A 16,660-nucleotide genomic window follows, 5' to 3' on the forward strand; every position below is an offset into this window, starting at 1 on the left:
GATGAACTGTGGCCCGACAGTCTCACTGGAAGCTTCAGCATGTTTTAAATAAAGTTTGAAGGTCTGGAGAGAGCTCACGGTTTCACCATCACGAGATGTTTCTGTGTCACACGCTGGTGATGAAGCACCTTTCTGAGGCCATCAGGTGGGACTGAACCAACTGATGCTAATCTGCACCGAGCAGCAGGACTGTGGCGCCCCCTAAAGGGAGGCAAGAGTGAGGATAGAATTTCTTCAGGATGATTTTTTTTATTGTTTTTTATTTAAATCGATTCTTTTGTGATCTGAATGTTTGTGTTCATAATCAATGAAGATCCTGAGCTGCTGTTTGAAAGACTGATTTTATTTATTTAAAATTTGTAAATACTCGCCGTCCTGTTTGTAATGAGTTTAACGCAGGTTTTCTCCTGAAACGACCTCACGTGGTGAGCAGCAGGGAATCCTCTCGCTGCGCCTGCGCACTCTCTGATTTTACTTACAGGTTTGAAGGATCAAAGCAACGGAGCCGCAGTGGCGCACGCGCTGTGACGTTTTTATGCCTGAAACTTTCATAAACACGTCAGCGTGCTTCAGTCTGACATCACTGCGCTTGTCATCAGTTTATCTCGTTATACCTGTGGAGGGAGGAGGGGCGGGTCACACCTGTGGTCCTGCACCCCAGTTTTCTCTCTTTGTGTGTGCTTTTATTCTGAAAGGAAACCTGAGCTCACGGCTTCACACGAACACCGGAAGTCCATCAGACACGCTCACACCGTGTGGGAACAGCTCCACCCTGTGGCGCACTCACGCTACTACACGTCACAGAGCGCAACGCTGTACGGCTGCGCAGAAAATCCCGCTTCTTTCTGAACGCTCCTTTATTTATATTCCACTGTGGTCTCTACTGTGGATCTTTATTTTATTCATTTCATGTTTTAGTTCTATTTCATTTGCCATTTTTTATTTTAATTGGTTTTTTTTTACTGTTCTAATTTTATGTTTTCTATTTTTCTTATTCAATTAATTTACTTTTGCATATTTTTGACTTAATTAGTCATATCTAATTAAGATATCTTTTCATTTTTAGTCTGTTTATTTTTATTTACTTGTTCGAGTGTGAATTTTCGCCACTTTTGTTCATTTTGTATATATTTTATTTTTATTTAGTCTTCTATTTTATTTTCCATTTTTATCTTTCAGTTTTATTTACTGGTTCTTATTATTTCTTGATTTCAACCTGCTGAGATATACTTTTATTTTGGAGGGTGGCCCGGTGTCCTCTGATTTTGACTTTCTCTTCTTTTCCTCTCTTCCAGAGTTAACTTCAAGTCTGAGTCTTTTTTTTTACATCTTGTTCACAAGTTTTACCATATTTAGTGAGACTCATGACTGTTGTAATTGTTTTAGTGGAGAAGAAGAGAGAAAAAGAAACATTAAGGATAAATAAGTTAAATTAAATTAATCATCTACAAAGTGCAGTAGAAGTACAGCGATAAGAGACTACAGCGCGAGCTCGAAACTCATGCAGGCTCCTACAGTTTTCATTGCTTTTCGGTTTTGTGATGAACACATTGAATGTACTGTTTGAATTAATGTGTTATATTTAAATCTTAAATGTGTTAAATGTGTACAGTTTAGATCACCTTTAGCATATACACTCGTGAGAACAGGTTTCCCTACATAACGAGTCTTATTTCTCCACAGGAAGGTAAAGAGCATCATTACAGTTTTTTCTCCACATGCAGACACAGAGCTGCTATTGTTCATGGTGAGATTGCCTCTGCTTTGGTGAGCAGAACTCTTCCTCTTAAGGAGAGATCTCTCTGAGGATAGGTTCCAGATTTAAGGATGTCCTTCTTTGCTGATCCTTCGTAATTATTATTCAACATCATTTAACTTGTATATTACAAATAGCTGTACTGGAACATTCCTTCACAGCCATAAGTTCACGGTCGTTAATATTCAGATGTAAGTCATTCATTCATCAGTAAAACAGGACCATCAGGCAGCTGAGTGATGATCAGATTTCTGTCCAGCAGTGAGACACATATGAGATCTGATGTGGTCTGCTAAGAGTTGGACGAATGGTAAAAAGAGGTACAGAGAAGCAGGCCATCCTTGTCTGACACCGTTAGTGTCACTGAGCTGTTTCTGTAGAGTCTCTGTGGATGAACAAAAGCCAAGTTTATGTAAGGACTGTAAAATGAACTGGTGTTTATAAAGATCTACAAATAACATGAATCCACTGTCATCAAAACGTTGACAGCAGTCTAAAACGTCCAGCACTGACCTGATACTGTGGGTTATTTGTCTGTTAGCCATAAAACCTGATTGTGTTCATTATGAGGGAAATCCGTTTTGAGCCTCTTTGCTGAAATTAGAGCTAAAGTCTTATAATCCTTATTGAGCAGGCAAATAGGCGCCAATTATCTGGAAGTAAACTGTCTTTATTGGGTTTGGGAATGAGAGTGGGCGGTCCCTGAGTCATAGTGGGGGGAAGACTTCCCTCATCAAGACTTTGCTCAAAAACAGGCCCAGCTCAGCAGCAAAAACCTTAGAAAACTCTTCAGTTAGACCGTCCATTCCTGCTGATTTGTTATTTTTGAGAAGATTAATAGTGCTCAGCACCTGCGATAGTTCGATCACATAACTATTATTTAAGGTCTTTGTAGGAATGGAGGTCAGGAAGGAATCTGCCTGTGAGAAACTGGATCTGTAAAGTTGTTTGTTGGATCAGAAGTTGGCTGTTTCGGTCCTCAGTAACAACCACACTGATGTTTAACTTGACAACAGTGTTAATGGTGCAGCGATGTTTTTCTAGGTTGAGGAACTAATTTGTTCACCTTCTGTCATCAGGATGTTTCTCTCTCCAGATATCAGTGAGATGAAAGCAGAGAGATCAGTTTGTTCTGTGATGTAAACCACGTGGCCATTTATCCATCAAAGATGTTATTGAAATGTCCTCCAACTTCAACTCAAGTCAGTCACCATAGTAACAGACTCTGAGATGGCAGGTGATTTCTCTGACTCCTCCCCTCGGCTGCACCTGAACCAGCTGACTGAGTCATTTTACCCCGAGCGCTGGATGTGAGAAGAGGGATCCTGTGAAGATGCCTAAGGGTTTTTCAGGGGAGGTCCTGTTAACATGCATAAGGTTTTGGGGGTAGAGGGGAGACCCTAGAAAGCTGTGGTACGGGGTCAGTGCTGTGAGCTTGGACGAACACGGGGGATTTCAGGAGAACCCTGTTAACTTGGCTAAGGCTTGGGGTTAGGTGGGAGACGCTGTCAGCTTGTGCTCGGGGGTTTGAGATCATGAGAGTTTGTGACTTTGATTCTGTTCGGATTAAACAAATGCAAATAAAATATAATAAAGTTTTCCATTGGGGCATGCAGCCTCTGTCTCTCGCCATACTCACTGTTACAAAAGCACGAGTTTAACTAGGACGTCACCGTGGTTTAACACATTTTCACACAAACACACAGGCGCGTCATAAACAGACGGCATTTTTGTGGCCATCAAAAGTAAACTTTGTTTGGATAAAAAAACCAAAAGTTGGATAAAAATTTTGTTGTTCTTTTGCATGATCACATATTTTTTGGAATTATTGAAAATTAACGAGTTATGAAATATCATAACTTTATTATTAATATCACAATATTATTAATATTATATTTTTGTGACTGCTGTTTTATTATTTGCTTTATTACTTCCTATGTCATCAATCGTTTTATTGGGGTCATAAATCACTCGGTTGGACATACGGGGTATAACATTGATCCTCTGCAGGTGTCAGGCTATGATGGGCTCCTCCGTCTCTTAGAAACTCATTTGTGTGGCATCGTATTTGATGCAGAACAGCTGATTGTTCTGTAAATCATTTAAATGGTTATAAAAAAACTCCTTGGTTGCATTTTTAGGTCAATAGTTGCAAAAATAATTTGTCAAACTTGTGTTAACGAGTGTTTAACTTTGTCATTGTGCAGCAGAAGTGTGAACCTTATCTCAGCTGAACAGTGAAGAAGCTCTTTTTGCAATTTTTTTATTAGAAAAAGAAAACAACACAGAACTTGCACTTACTGAAATACAGTGAACATTTCTTCATTTTCCTGAGTAAACATACTTAGAAAAGCTAGCAATCAGAGGACAGGGATGAAGAGTTACTCCAAGAACAGCTGATATAATAGGAACATATCCAGTCCAGAAAGCTTCCAGCTCAGGACAGAAAAACATGTGGCTAAGGTGACAAGGAGAGCCGTGGCATTTATCACATTTGTTTTCCACTTCCAAATACAAGTCAGAAAGTCTAGACTTAGAGAAATGCGCCCTGTGTAAGACCTTAAATGGAATAAGTCCAAGACGAGCACAGGAGGTGGAAGATCGTACCCTCGCTATAGCCTGTTCCCAAGACTCCTCCTGTATTTGAATTCCTAGTTCTCCTTCCCATGGACACTTGAGTGGTTACTAAAAGACAGGATAGTATCATAGAGTTTTGAAATGGTTCCTCTGTGATGAGGAATAAATGATAGCGTAGTTTCCCACTGCTGTTCTGGAGGTAAAGAGGAGAAAATTTGGGAAACACTTGGCAACAAAATTTCAAATTTGAAAATAGTGAAACAAATGGGTGATAGGGAGATCGTACCGAGAAGACAAGTTGGGAAAACTATCGAAAACACCATCCACAAATAAATGTTTGAACTGTTTTATACCCTTGTCACACCACACTGAGAATGTCGAGTCCAAGAGTGAAGGGGGAAAAATGGTTGTCGCTTAGAGGACCCGAGGAAGACGGCATTACAAAATTAAAGTGACGTCTAAACTGAAACCAGATCTTGAGTGTGTTAAGAACCACCTGATTATCAGTGTACAGAGAGGGTTTACGGGTAAAGAGAAAAGCTGGTAAAGAAGAGCCCTTACATGATGATAGCTCCAACTTACACCACGACGAACCAGAAGATTTTAGCCAGTAGCAAATAGTGATGGGATTTCTGGCTCTTTTTAGAGAGCAGAGCTACTAGATCACTTAAATTACACAACTGAAAGCATGTGTGTATTGTTTGTGTATTTATACACAAGCACTCATATATATTCAAATAATTAAAAAAAAAAAAAGTTCATTTACCTGTTACTACCACACACCAAATCCAGTCGTTGGTACTTGCTGGCTTGTGTAGCCACTAGGTAACAAATGCTCAACACTGCCCCCTAGCATCCTGGAGCACTTCTGTTGTGTTTTGTATGCGTTTTGGAGTTTTTACACTTGGCCAAGTCTTTATGCTGGTAGTTTTATGTATTAAAATGTTTTTGTAATTTTTTTTTTCATAATTGTGTGTAGTAGCATAAACCTGTGGTTGTCAAATCTGTGGTTCGGTTCACTAAAGCCAGCTGGTTCTTTAAATTTGCATCCCTGCCTCTGGACTCATTTAAACACACCACTCTGCTCTGGTCCATTAATATAATCAATACAATAATTGTCACCACTGTGTGACAAGAATAAAACAACATCCTCCAAACCTGCAGCAGGAGAATAAAAACTGTTCAGAGTTCTTGATGTTTCAAACTTTTTAAAACTAGCAGAGTTTTAAAAAGTCTGAGTGAGGAACTTTCCATTTTCCTGCAAATTGTTCCTATATAATTTGCTATTATTAATACACACAGCATCACAAGCAATTGTTAAATTTTAAAACTGCAGTCACAGTTTCTCATCATTTCGGACCACCAACTGCATTTTATTTCATTTTATTTTATCCATTTCATCATCCACCTTTTACCAGCTTGTCCTTCATTTGCGTTTTGTATTTCCAACCTCTGAAATTTCTTCCCGTCTTGTTTTGTGTGTTTGCTCCTTGAATTGAGAGCTCTGACCTTCTGTCCTTCTCTCTGCTGTGTTTCTGTCACATCCACTTCTCTCTGACTGGGATTGGCTGCTCAGCCTGAAATGTTCTGCAGGAAAACCAAGACTCATATTTCTGATGACTGTAAAATGACTGTAGGTTGATTTTTTTTTAGAACAAGTCACTGAAAGTCGCTCAGTTTAGTTTTAGATTATAATTATAGATTTGTATACATGTACCAAATAAATCATTGTGTTATGGAGTAAATGGAGACCTCTATATTACATTTACCCATAATGATCCATTCTAATGAAGCTGAGAGTTTAGTGATTCACCAGGTTTACTTATCCCCCCCCAAGTTTAGGAGGATATTATGAAATATGCTAAAATACATTTTATTAATACTAGACCGGGGGTCTCAAACTCAAATGAGCCTCAGGCCACTTCTGGCACCGTCATCTCATTGGAGGACCACTTTAGTGTCCAAGTAGTACAAACACAAAAACACCGTCTAATATTTCCTAAAATGTAGTGTTTTGTTTGTTTTATTTAATTCCAAATATTGTGTAGCAAGACAAAACTGCAAACATGAACGCAATATTTTTCTCACTCTTAACTATCTGAAGCCTTTCAGTTTCATTTGTCATATGCAAGTTAGCCCAGGGTCAACATGGCAATGAAATGTATCTGACGAGCAGAAGACAGTCACTCAGCAGTATAGTACAGTAGTTTCACTGAACTACCAAATAAACAGCTCTTTCTGGCCAAACACGTGGAAGCACTTTTGCTACAATTTTGTTTGTATATAACAAAATAAAAATGCAGGCATAAGTGTGCACATTAGTTTTCGACTGCAAGTGAAAATTGTTTTCTTTCCAAATAAATCTGTCACTGAACTAACACAGCCAACCCCTCAACATGCTTACCTCGGCCAGGTCCGCGGCTCCGAACCATACTAAAGGGACCTCTGGCGAATACGTCGGGTTCGTGTCGGCTCGTAGCTGAAAACTAGCTTTACTTTGTTGTCTGGGTCAACTTTGCTAGCGAGAGACAGAGAGAGGCGTTGAAAGACTGCTGCAACCGAACTTATTGTTTTAGAGGAAAACACGAACACAGCGTACAGTCGAGTCTTAATAGCGTACTTACAACTGGGCTTGTCAGCATATGTCAGGCACTCTGTTTGGCTGCAGTGGTTATTATTATATTTACATGCTTCCAGCTCCCGTTTCTGCTCCGAGACAGCTCATACTTTTCTACTTAACTTTTTTCTCCCTCCCTCGCTCACACAGCGGGAGGTGCGGTCCCACACGTTCTCCCTGCAGCACGGACTACACCGCCCATGAGGCTACAGTCTTAAAGGGCCATGCCTGTTGTATTAAATCATTTTTCGTGTAATAATTAAAAAAAAAAAATTCTTCACATCAATATGCAAGTAGAGGTGACGTGGGCCGCAAATGGCCCTCGGGCCGCGAGTTTGAGACCCCTGTACTAGACAAATAAACATTGTTCATAGGGATCGTTTGTGTTGTAGTTCCTCACTGTGACCACTGGAGGGCAGTGAACACTCATCACACTCTACAGTAAACAGCTTACAAACACCACAGAGCAGTTTCTGTTCTACACACGTCTGCTTATCACATTACATCAAACACTCTGCATTAAAATAATTTATTTTGCTGGGAGATTCAAAAAAATCTGTTTCATCATTTTATTAAATCAGATAAAACATTTTTGATGAAGACGCCACATCAAGAAATATTCAAACTCATTACATGAAAAATGACAAAAAACAACACTATTCAGTGGCTCTTCTACATTTTACAAAGTTTATAATATTGACACAGTTCATATCTGTATAATAAGATCACATTTGCTCCTGTATTGATGTGAGGAAGAGGAAGCTTTTGGTGTGTGAAGCTGGGAGAAGTTACTCTGTTTCTGGTCTGATCAGAGGAAATGAGACCTGCTGAGGCCTCGGACACACTGATCAGTTTCATTGCCTTTTATTTTTACAGACCATGACTCTTTGCAAACACCCTGTGAGCATCATCAGCGAGCTTATGATAGCATTCAGAATTGTGTAGGTTATGGTGAAAGAGAGACCCATTGCTGCTGGGATTCCAGCTGTTAAAGTCAATCTGGATACTTCCTCTGCTGCAATCAATTTAACAACTCCTACAAGTTGGGTCATCACCTTCAAGAGGAGCTCTGTAGTTATTTCTGCTGCAGCCAGTGGTGAAGTGATGACAGCACACAAATCAGTGTAGGGCACACCTGTGCTCACAGAAAGTCTCTTCAGAGACGGGATATCGAGACCAAACGCATGAACATAATGTTTGACAGCACCAACCAGCACAGCAGCATCAACATTAGCAGAGAGACCAGGAACTGGAACAGCTGCTCCAGCTGCAGACAGAGTGGCCCAGTATTTTAATTTGGACTGAAAAGCTTTTTTCTTCTTCCTGGTGATCTCTGGGTTGATGTTGAGCATGACAAACAGCAGAGCATCTCTCTTCTTCATAGGAAGTTCTCTCTCTAAGGTCTCTTGTAAAAGAGAGAAATCACACCAGTGCTGCTTAAAACTCGACACCAGGAAGACCCGTGGAGACTCGATGCCTTGTAGACCTGTGTGATAGAGAAACATGTTGAACATGGTTAGATTTATAAAATAATATCATAGGATCCTGTGTGGAAGGAAGTGTCGTGGATCCAATATGCAGGACTCAAGAGAAGCTTTGATGCTGGATTTACAGGTCACAAGATAAACTACAGCAGAAACCTAATAATCAGGGAACTCTCCAAACAGAGCTCACAGCTGGAGCAGATATGATGACAACATGACAAAGAACAGTGGGAGAAACAGACAATATTTACAAGAGGGAATCAGGACAGAGAGGACAGAGAGGAACACGGCTGAACATAGTTAACTGACGAGACAGGCAGTAAAACTGAACATAGCACACACATGAGACTATCAAAATAAAACAGGAAATAACACACCGACTCTGACAAAGACACGTGAGCTTGACACTGGGACTGGGGATGAACAGACATGGAGACACGTGACAGACTGGGTAGACAAAGGATGAAACACAGAGAGAAGGACATGGGAACAGGAAAGGGAGAAACAAAGAGTAGGACTAGAGACGTACTAACAAGACAAGAGAGGGAACACGGAGAACTAACACCCACTAACACGACAGGAAACTAGAAGCATGGATAACTGAACGAGGGAGCACTAGGAAATAATACCAAGCAAACAGACTAAACAATGCAGAACACATAAATCCAGAAATACAAGAGGAACTCATACAAACTCAAAACACTGTGTCACTGACCCGGGAACCAAGACAAAGACTAAATAATTTAAAACTAGGATATGTTTAAAAAGTGAATCCAGATCTCACTCAGCTGTGATGAGACACTCACTGTGAACGCAGTCGTCTCTGATCTCTGTCAGAGTCCTCTCAGCACTGAAGTCTCTCTTTCTCCTCTCAGCATTTATATCGTTGTCGATCTTTGAGCGAACAAAGTAGAACTTTTTCTTCATCTTCTGAGTCTCCTGAGCGAGTTTCACGTCATTTTCTGTGAAGCGAGTGTTTGAGATGATGATGAAAAAGTCAAACTTCTCAAATCCAACAAGCTTCAGGTACTTCTTAGCTGGAAACTTGGTGGTGCCGATTCCAGGAAGATCCCACAAAGTAACATTGGAATAGTTGGGATGGGGGTACGGTGTGACCTCTGAGGTGGTTTGTTTCACACCAGTAGGAGCAGCTCCCTCATCATCATCACTCACACCTCTGAAAGAATTAACAAAGCTGGATTTACCAGAACCAGATTCTCCTGTGATGGCGATATTTAGTGGAATATTATCTTGTTTTTCTAAATGTTGTTGAATCTCTGCAGCTGCTGCAGCAGTGTCTTTGTGCTGCAGGTCTTCTTTATGTCCAGGGATTTCTTCTGATTCATTGAATCCTCTGGCTCCTCCGTGCTGATCCTAAACAAAAGAAAAATAAGGAAAATTCAAATTTTATGTTAGAATGAAGAATTTGTAAATATTTCATATCTTCAGTTTATTTTCTTTATAAAGATAACTTACTGGTGCCTCGTAGAGCGTTCCATTTTCAGTTGTGTTAAAAAGCTGGTTTTCAGTGGTCTTCATGCTTCTTATCAGGATCCAGGTCTGCTTTCTGGCCAGGGCCTCCAGTTTTCTGTACAATACAACTTCAGGTGTGTTCTTGAAACTGAGGAGGGCGTTCCACAGGTCCCGAATTTTGGTTCTGAGCTGTGAGAGAGTGATCCCAGGAGACTTTGAAGCTTTAGAGAGGATGGTGTTCTTCACTTCTTGGAGGCTCTCACTGTAAGCTGGATTAGGAGCAGCCATGGGTGGACTGCCCTCCCACAGCTGCCCACAGTATTTCACATCTTCCTGAACATCAAATTCAATAACATCACTGAAGCGCTCAGCATCACAAAGCTCCTCTTCAGCTGCTAGTTTGGTCATCTGGTCCAGATGTTCCTGCAGGCGTTCTTCTTTGCTGCTGCAACATCTGGAACATCCTGAACTGACAGACTCTGACTCTGGTCAGCTGTTTATGGCGTGCACTGATTTATTGCATTAAAGCGGATCATAAATGTAAATAAAATGTGTTGTTTTAAACGGTGCAGATGAAGTTGCTGCCCTGCCTCATGCGGTATGTCCTGCTGGCAGCTGGAACCAGTCTGGCTGTGGACGTGAACTGGCTGACTAAAGTTGTGAAAGTCATCAAAACTAGGTGAGTAAATTTTCTAGATTTCTCCTCTGCCTTCACCAAATCCCTAAAGCACATGTAGACTGGTTGAGCAAACTCTCCCACAAGCTCAAGTGTCCTGGAGAGGGTAAAGAGTTGGTTCAGTGACCAGGACAAACACTGCGTTGCTCCTCCCCTCTCTGAGTTCGACTAACGGACGAACTCTCCTCTCTGGCACCTTGGTGTAGACCTTCCTGGGGAAGCTGAGGAGTGTGATCCCCAATAGTTGAAGGACACCCTCCGGTCTACCTTCTTGAAGATGGGAACCACCACCCTGGTCTGCCAATCCAGAGGCCCTGCCTCAGATATGCAGTAGAGATGTGTCAGCCAGGACAGCCCTATCACATCCACAGGTGGTGCTGCCACCAAGGAGATTCTTAACTGCCTTACTGACCTCGTCCTCAGTGATGGTCGAGCTGTCCCCCTCATCCCCGAACTCTGGGTCCTCTGAAGAAGACGCGTCATTGGGATTAAGGAGGTCCACAAAGTATTCCTTTCAGGAGACTGGTTCCAGAGCCTGAGATGTGTGTTGAGATGAGCCCAGCTATTTCTAGAGTCAGGCTCTTTTCTCTGTGCCATAAAACCTGATCATGCAGAACGTTTAGTTCTGCAAAAGTTGAGCAGTCTATGAAAATATACAAAGAATAACTTCCTCCTCATCTACTCTTATCGGGCGACCGTGGCTCAGGGGGTTGGGAATCGCATCTGTAAGGTCGCCCGTTTGATCCCTGGGCTCTCTGTCCTGGCCGTTGTGTCCTTGGGCAAGACACTTTACCCTACTTGCCTACTGGTGTTGGCCAGAGGGGCCGATGGCGCGATATGGCAGCCTCGCTTCTGTCAGCCTGCCCCAGGGCAGCTGTGGCTGTAGCTGCCTCCACCAGTGTGTGAATGTGAGAGTGAATAAATAGTGGTATTGTAAAGAGCTTTGGGTGCCTAGAAAAGCGCTATATAAATCCAATCCATTATTATTATTATTATCGCTCCCCATGTCGCACATGCACAGACAGAAAGAGTGAATATAACATCCTAGAACTGATTGAAAGGGACGTTCGCCATTGGACAGATGGAGCCTTTGTGTTTACAAGAGTTTTTGATCAACCAAAGTCTGAGCGCAGTACAAGAGAGATCATCATACACTCACTCTATGAGGTTGGGTGTTCGATGGGTGGTCTCAAATACATCTTTCGCTGTGATGGACCGAGCAATTCTCAGAGTGTCACAGCTGCGATGAACGTTTCAGCGCTTCAGAGTTCTGTATTACTAACAGCCCTCAGCCTCCACAGGCAGGAAGCAGTGGGACAAACACCCAGGGAAACAGAGGCTGAGTCTGAGGTCCACACTGACTCTCTTCATTGACAGTCTGGTGTCACCTGGTCTCAGGTGAGTCCTGCGAACCTCAGCACTGACATCTGTCAGTCACCATTAAGGAAGCTTTGTGCAGGATCACAGATGACATCACACTATATCGATGAAGCGTGTGTTTTCAGACAGCTGCACCTCACTCACACCCCCAGACCCTCCACCTCATTTACTGTCTGAAGATGTCCAGAAGTCTCTGTGAAAGCAGACTGTAACTCAATGATGGCGTTCATGAATCATGTGACTGCCTGACTGTAAGGTGTTTGTGACCCCTCTGTGTTCTTTCAATAACGCTCAGCATCCAGCCTGCTGCACGTGTCTTTTATTCTGAAGGAGAGCTTCACATGTTCAGCATTCTCTTTATGAAACCCAGTGACTCTGAGCTTTTATTCTCTAAATCACTGAACAGAATATGTGAGCGATGCTTTTAAAGGACCTCACTGGTTTATGGAGGGAACTTGATGTTTAATCTGATGTTTAATTTAATGAAGCAGTATAAATCCACACAATCTGAATCTCCCTGCTCGGCTGAGAGCTTCACAGCACAGCGGAGGAAGGATTATGTAAATGATTACTCTGAGATCACAGCGTCACCGCGTTTACATCAAACTGTGAGTGTTGCTGTCCTCACATTCACTCAACAAGTTAACGAAGGAGTAATGAAATGCTGTGTAATGACAAATGCAGACATACTACAGCGTGTGTGCGCGCGCAGTCTGACTGCAGACATGTACGGCGGGTTTACGAACGTGTGTTTGAGATCATTTTATCTTATTGGATAAAAAAAAAAAACACGAAGTTTAACTTTGAGGACGTGATCTGGAAAAGATGAGAAACAAACTTGAGTTACTGCAACACTCACACCTGTAACTACTGATACTCCTAATACTACTACAGGAAGCTAACAGTTTACTGCATTCAGACCTTTACAGGGTAAACGTGCTCCCTGATAACGGATTTAATAATGTGTGTGGTGTGAGCGCCAGCACACTGGCAGAGAGCAGATGTACGAAGCTAAATATGAACTTTACAGACTGAGAGCTGCAAAGGGTCATTCAGACTTCTGATTAAACCTCTCAGATCAGTCAGTACCAGAGCTCGACTGCGCCCCCTACAGTTACACACTCAGGTTTGACTTTTATTTATTTTTCCATTAAGTGCAACAAAACATCAGGTTGACAAGAACACCATCAAATCGCTCCAACACACAAGAATATATTGAAATGTTTAAATAAATGAAACGTTTTTAGGGTTTTTTTCTTCTTCTTGTCCATTATTGAGAAAATGTCATGAACTTCTGACTGGAGATCTTGGACTCATGAACATATTCAACAGGTTTATGACATAAAAGTGAGAATAATGATGGTCAGTATCAGTGGAACCAAACAACACGATGAGAGTGAATATGATCAGACACTAAACGTGACGCTGTGATCCTAACAAGGATTACCAAATCCAGACCTGAGCAGGAAGAAGCTGGTTTCCTGTTTACAGAGAAAACAGGAGCGTTATAGTCACATCAGAATTCAGCACCCTCCTTCATGAGACAGTTGGCGTACTGCGAGAGTTTTATTGCACCAGTTCTGGAAATAATGGATTTGTTTTTATAAAGAATGGAGCTGTTATTCCACATCAAACGTTTGTGTGCAACACAGTCATGTTTACAGACCAGCAGCAGCTGTTTATGAAAACATCTTTTTAGGGGAATTTGTTACTGTTGTATTTGCAGAGCAAAAGAAAATCACAGACAGATGAAAATTCCTAATGTGGAATCAAACTCCATGAAGGGGTTTGCATCTCAGAGTCAATATTTATCCAGGTGACTTTGAAAGTGTCATTTATTGAGGTCAAATCATTAAATCCAGTCCACCTCTGCAGTAATCACCCATCAAAAACCGAGGAGAGCTCCATCTGCAAAAGCTACAGGTTGAATCTTTTCAGTTTCTCTGCTGTGGGACTGAACTTATGGCTGTGAGTGTGCACGTCTCACACAGGTGCGGGTTTAGCATTGAGCGGCGACCACGTGCCGTACGGCTGAGAGGGGCCGGCTCGGGCCCTCTGCCCCCCCCACCCACCCACACACACACACACACAGCTCTGAGCCGCTGTGGCTTCAGGTAGGAAGCTACGACTATGTTTGAAAGGAGGAAGTGATGTCAGTGGTTTTTATAATAATAAAGTTTGAATAAAAACAAACAGGTTTATTTTCTACTGATGATCTATTTTATTCATTATTCGTGTCTTTGTGGTGAATATTCATACAAAAAGTTTTCTCTCAGGAGGAAGTGAGAAACAGGAAGTGGAATCAATTACATTCAGTACAGCTAGCCCCGCCCCCCTCTTGTTCTTCCTCCTGGACCAATAGCAGGGGATGAGGGCGAGAAAGCTGCACTCCTATTGGTGCATTCTGGTATTCATAAATCTATTTTGAATATTACAAATATATAAAAGCTCTACAGTGATGATACAGAGTCTCTACTTCAGCTCAGAGTTTCACACTCTCTCTCTCACACACACACACACACACACACACACACACACACACACACACACACACACACACACACACACACACACACAGGCCGCCAGGTCAAAGGTCAAACAGTATCAGCTGATACAAAAACAATCATAAGTGCAGTAAAAGTCAGTCAGACAGGAAGTCTGTGCTCTCAGCCCGGCCGAGGGGGCGGAGTCAGCAGCCAAAGTGTGAGCTTCACATTTCCTCCTGAGGAGTCTCACCTGGACAGGTGAGTGTGTTTACAACAAATTAAAACAAACATTAAAAACAAACGAAATGATGACGAGGCGGTGCCGACGGCGGCGAGGTCCAACACGAACACGACTCCAAGAAAAACACGACATCCCGAAACAGTCTGACGTCAGAGTGTGTTCAAAAACTGATTCAGAGTCAGCGACAGGAAACAAACATCTGAGACTTTCAGAATAAAGCTGGAAAGACGTTCAGAATCTTTCCAAAATAAAGTTTTTAATGCAGCGACATCAGTGTCGATTTACACAATAAATATTCCAGCAAAACGTTTAAAAACGAGAACAAAGTGAGCGGAAGGTCAAATGTCAAAAGTTTACGTTTGTGTCGTGAAAAAAAAAAAAAAAAAAAAAAAGGATTTTAAACTCGCTGTTCCGAGCCTGCTCGCCCTCAGGTATCCCAGAATGCCTCAGTGGGGCGGGCACAGAGCTCTGCATCTCCAAAATGTGAGTGAACAACTCCGTCTGCACGTGACCACGAGCGAGGACAGAAACACACCGAAATGTGAACCAATCGAGCGGCAGCGACACTACAGGCTGTGAGGCCCGCCCCCTGCTGGGACACTGAGGTGCTGCGGGGAGGAGGAGGAGGAGGAGCTTAATGCCGAGACTCATTTTTATTGGTCAGAGACCAGATTGTTCATGTTCCCACTAAGATAACAGAAATAATTTGAGCTCGTTGTGACGTTACTCCGTCTCGTTAGTCGATTATGATTTTATTGTTGCTCAGCAGGACTCGTTCTGCCCTTAATAACAAACACGAACAGTTATGATCCAGTTTGATTCAAAATCTCAGCTGATTTCTGTCCTGATTTCTGTCCGCCCCCTAGCTCAGTGTGTGTGTGTGTGTGTGTGTGTGTGTGTGTGTGTGTGTGTGTGCGCGCGCGCATGTTCGTTCAGCGCAGCCAGGAGCAGGGCACCCACTGCGGCTCCGTGTCCAGCTTGTTGATGAGTCTCAGCAGCTCGGTGAAAGCTTTGTCCTGATCCGTGTTCACGATGATGGAGTCGAACAGGTGACCGGAGCCCTGCTCCATCTCACGCGCCTTCTCGATGATGTCACGCAGCTCCTCGGGCTACACACACACACACACACACACACACACACACACACACACACACACGTCAGTACTGAGACACACATGCATAAACACAGCTGATGGGCAAACGTAAATGGACGAGCACCTTGGGGTTCTTGTTTTCTTTAGCCAATAAAGCTCGCAGTCGTTCCTGGGAGGGCGGAGCTATGAAGATGATGTAAGGCTTCAAGTCTGAACTCCTCAGCACCTTCAGAGCCTGGAAACACACACAGACAGACACACACTCTATGTCATGTATAAAACAAGCAAACAGTGGAGAAAGCTCTCCAGCACAGGTGTTCCCAGGTATGAACACCTTCATGGCTTTCTGCAGGTGTACCCGGTCACCTGCACAGAGCTCCCATTAGCTCGCTGGCTCAAAGCTGAGCTGCTCTGAGGACCTGCAGCATCTGAACAGCTCACATTCATACTTCACTGTCTGTTTATCAGGATCACCTGCACCGCAGTGCAAACGAGGTCCGTTTGTCATGAGTGCAGCTTGTGTAACGTGGATCATCAGTGGACGTGATGATGAGCTGTTATTTGCATGGAGAGCCTCTGAGGCAGCTGTCTGACACTCTTCCTGTGTCTGTGCCTTTATCTCAATCAGCAGAGTCAGAAACGTAACCCCTGTCCTCTGAGTGCTGGAGCTGCTGCTGAGCCTTCAAAGCAGACGTGGTCCTGTTGGCTGCATCAGGAGGGGATCAGCACCTCCAAGTCTCAGCCCACTGTCCTCAGCAGGAAAGGGTGGAATGGCCACTCCAGGTCAGGGACAAGCTACTGACCCAGGTGGAGGAGAGGAAGTACAGTGGGGCAAAAAAGTATTTAGTCAGCCACCGATTGTGCAAGTTCCCCCAC

The 16,660-nt window shown here is 42.8% G+C and overlaps 2 protein-coding genes across 2 annotated transcripts in view; both read right to left on the reverse strand.

Annotated features, from left to right (window-relative positions):
- Positions 1 to 2,048: 2,048 nt before the first annotated feature.
- On the reverse strand, positions 2,049 to 10,315 carry LOC102202273 (interferon-inducible GTPase 5-like). The gene is made up of 4 exons (XM_005751789.2): positions 9,911 to 10,315; positions 9,241 to 9,808; positions 8,006 to 8,436; positions 2,049 to 2,141 (listed from the first exon to the last, which is right to left on the reverse strand). The coding sequence occupies exons 1-4, from the start codon at positions 10,313 to 10,315 to the stop codon at positions 2,049 to 2,051; spliced, it is 1,497 nt and encodes a 498-aa protein (XP_005751846.2).
- A 5,306-nt stretch (positions 10,316 to 15,621) lies between these two features.
- LOC102202555 (MAGUK p55 subfamily member 5-A-like) overlaps positions 15,622 to 16,660 on the reverse strand; it is a 26,971-nt gene continuing 25,932 nt past the window's right edge. Inside the window, exons 14-15 of the mRNA XM_005751790.1 lie at positions 15,909 to 16,019; positions 15,622 to 15,799 (exon numbers count right to left, since the gene is read on the reverse strand). Of these exons, the coding sequence (XP_005751847.1) occupies positions 15,623 to 15,799; positions 15,909 to 16,019 (288 nt within the window). The 3' untranslated portion in view covers position 15,622. The remainder of the gene's footprint in view (positions 15,800 to 15,908; positions 16,020 to 16,660) is intronic.

This window comes from Pundamilia nyererei, unplaced genomic scaffold, assembly GCF_000239375.1.
Source record: "Pundamilia nyererei isolate P.nyererei 1_Seehausen unplaced genomic scaffold, PunNye1.0 scaffold00325, whole genome shotgun sequence".
Taxonomy (NCBI): domain Eukaryota; kingdom Metazoa; phylum Chordata; class Actinopteri; order Cichliformes; family Cichlidae; genus Pundamilia; species Pundamilia nyererei.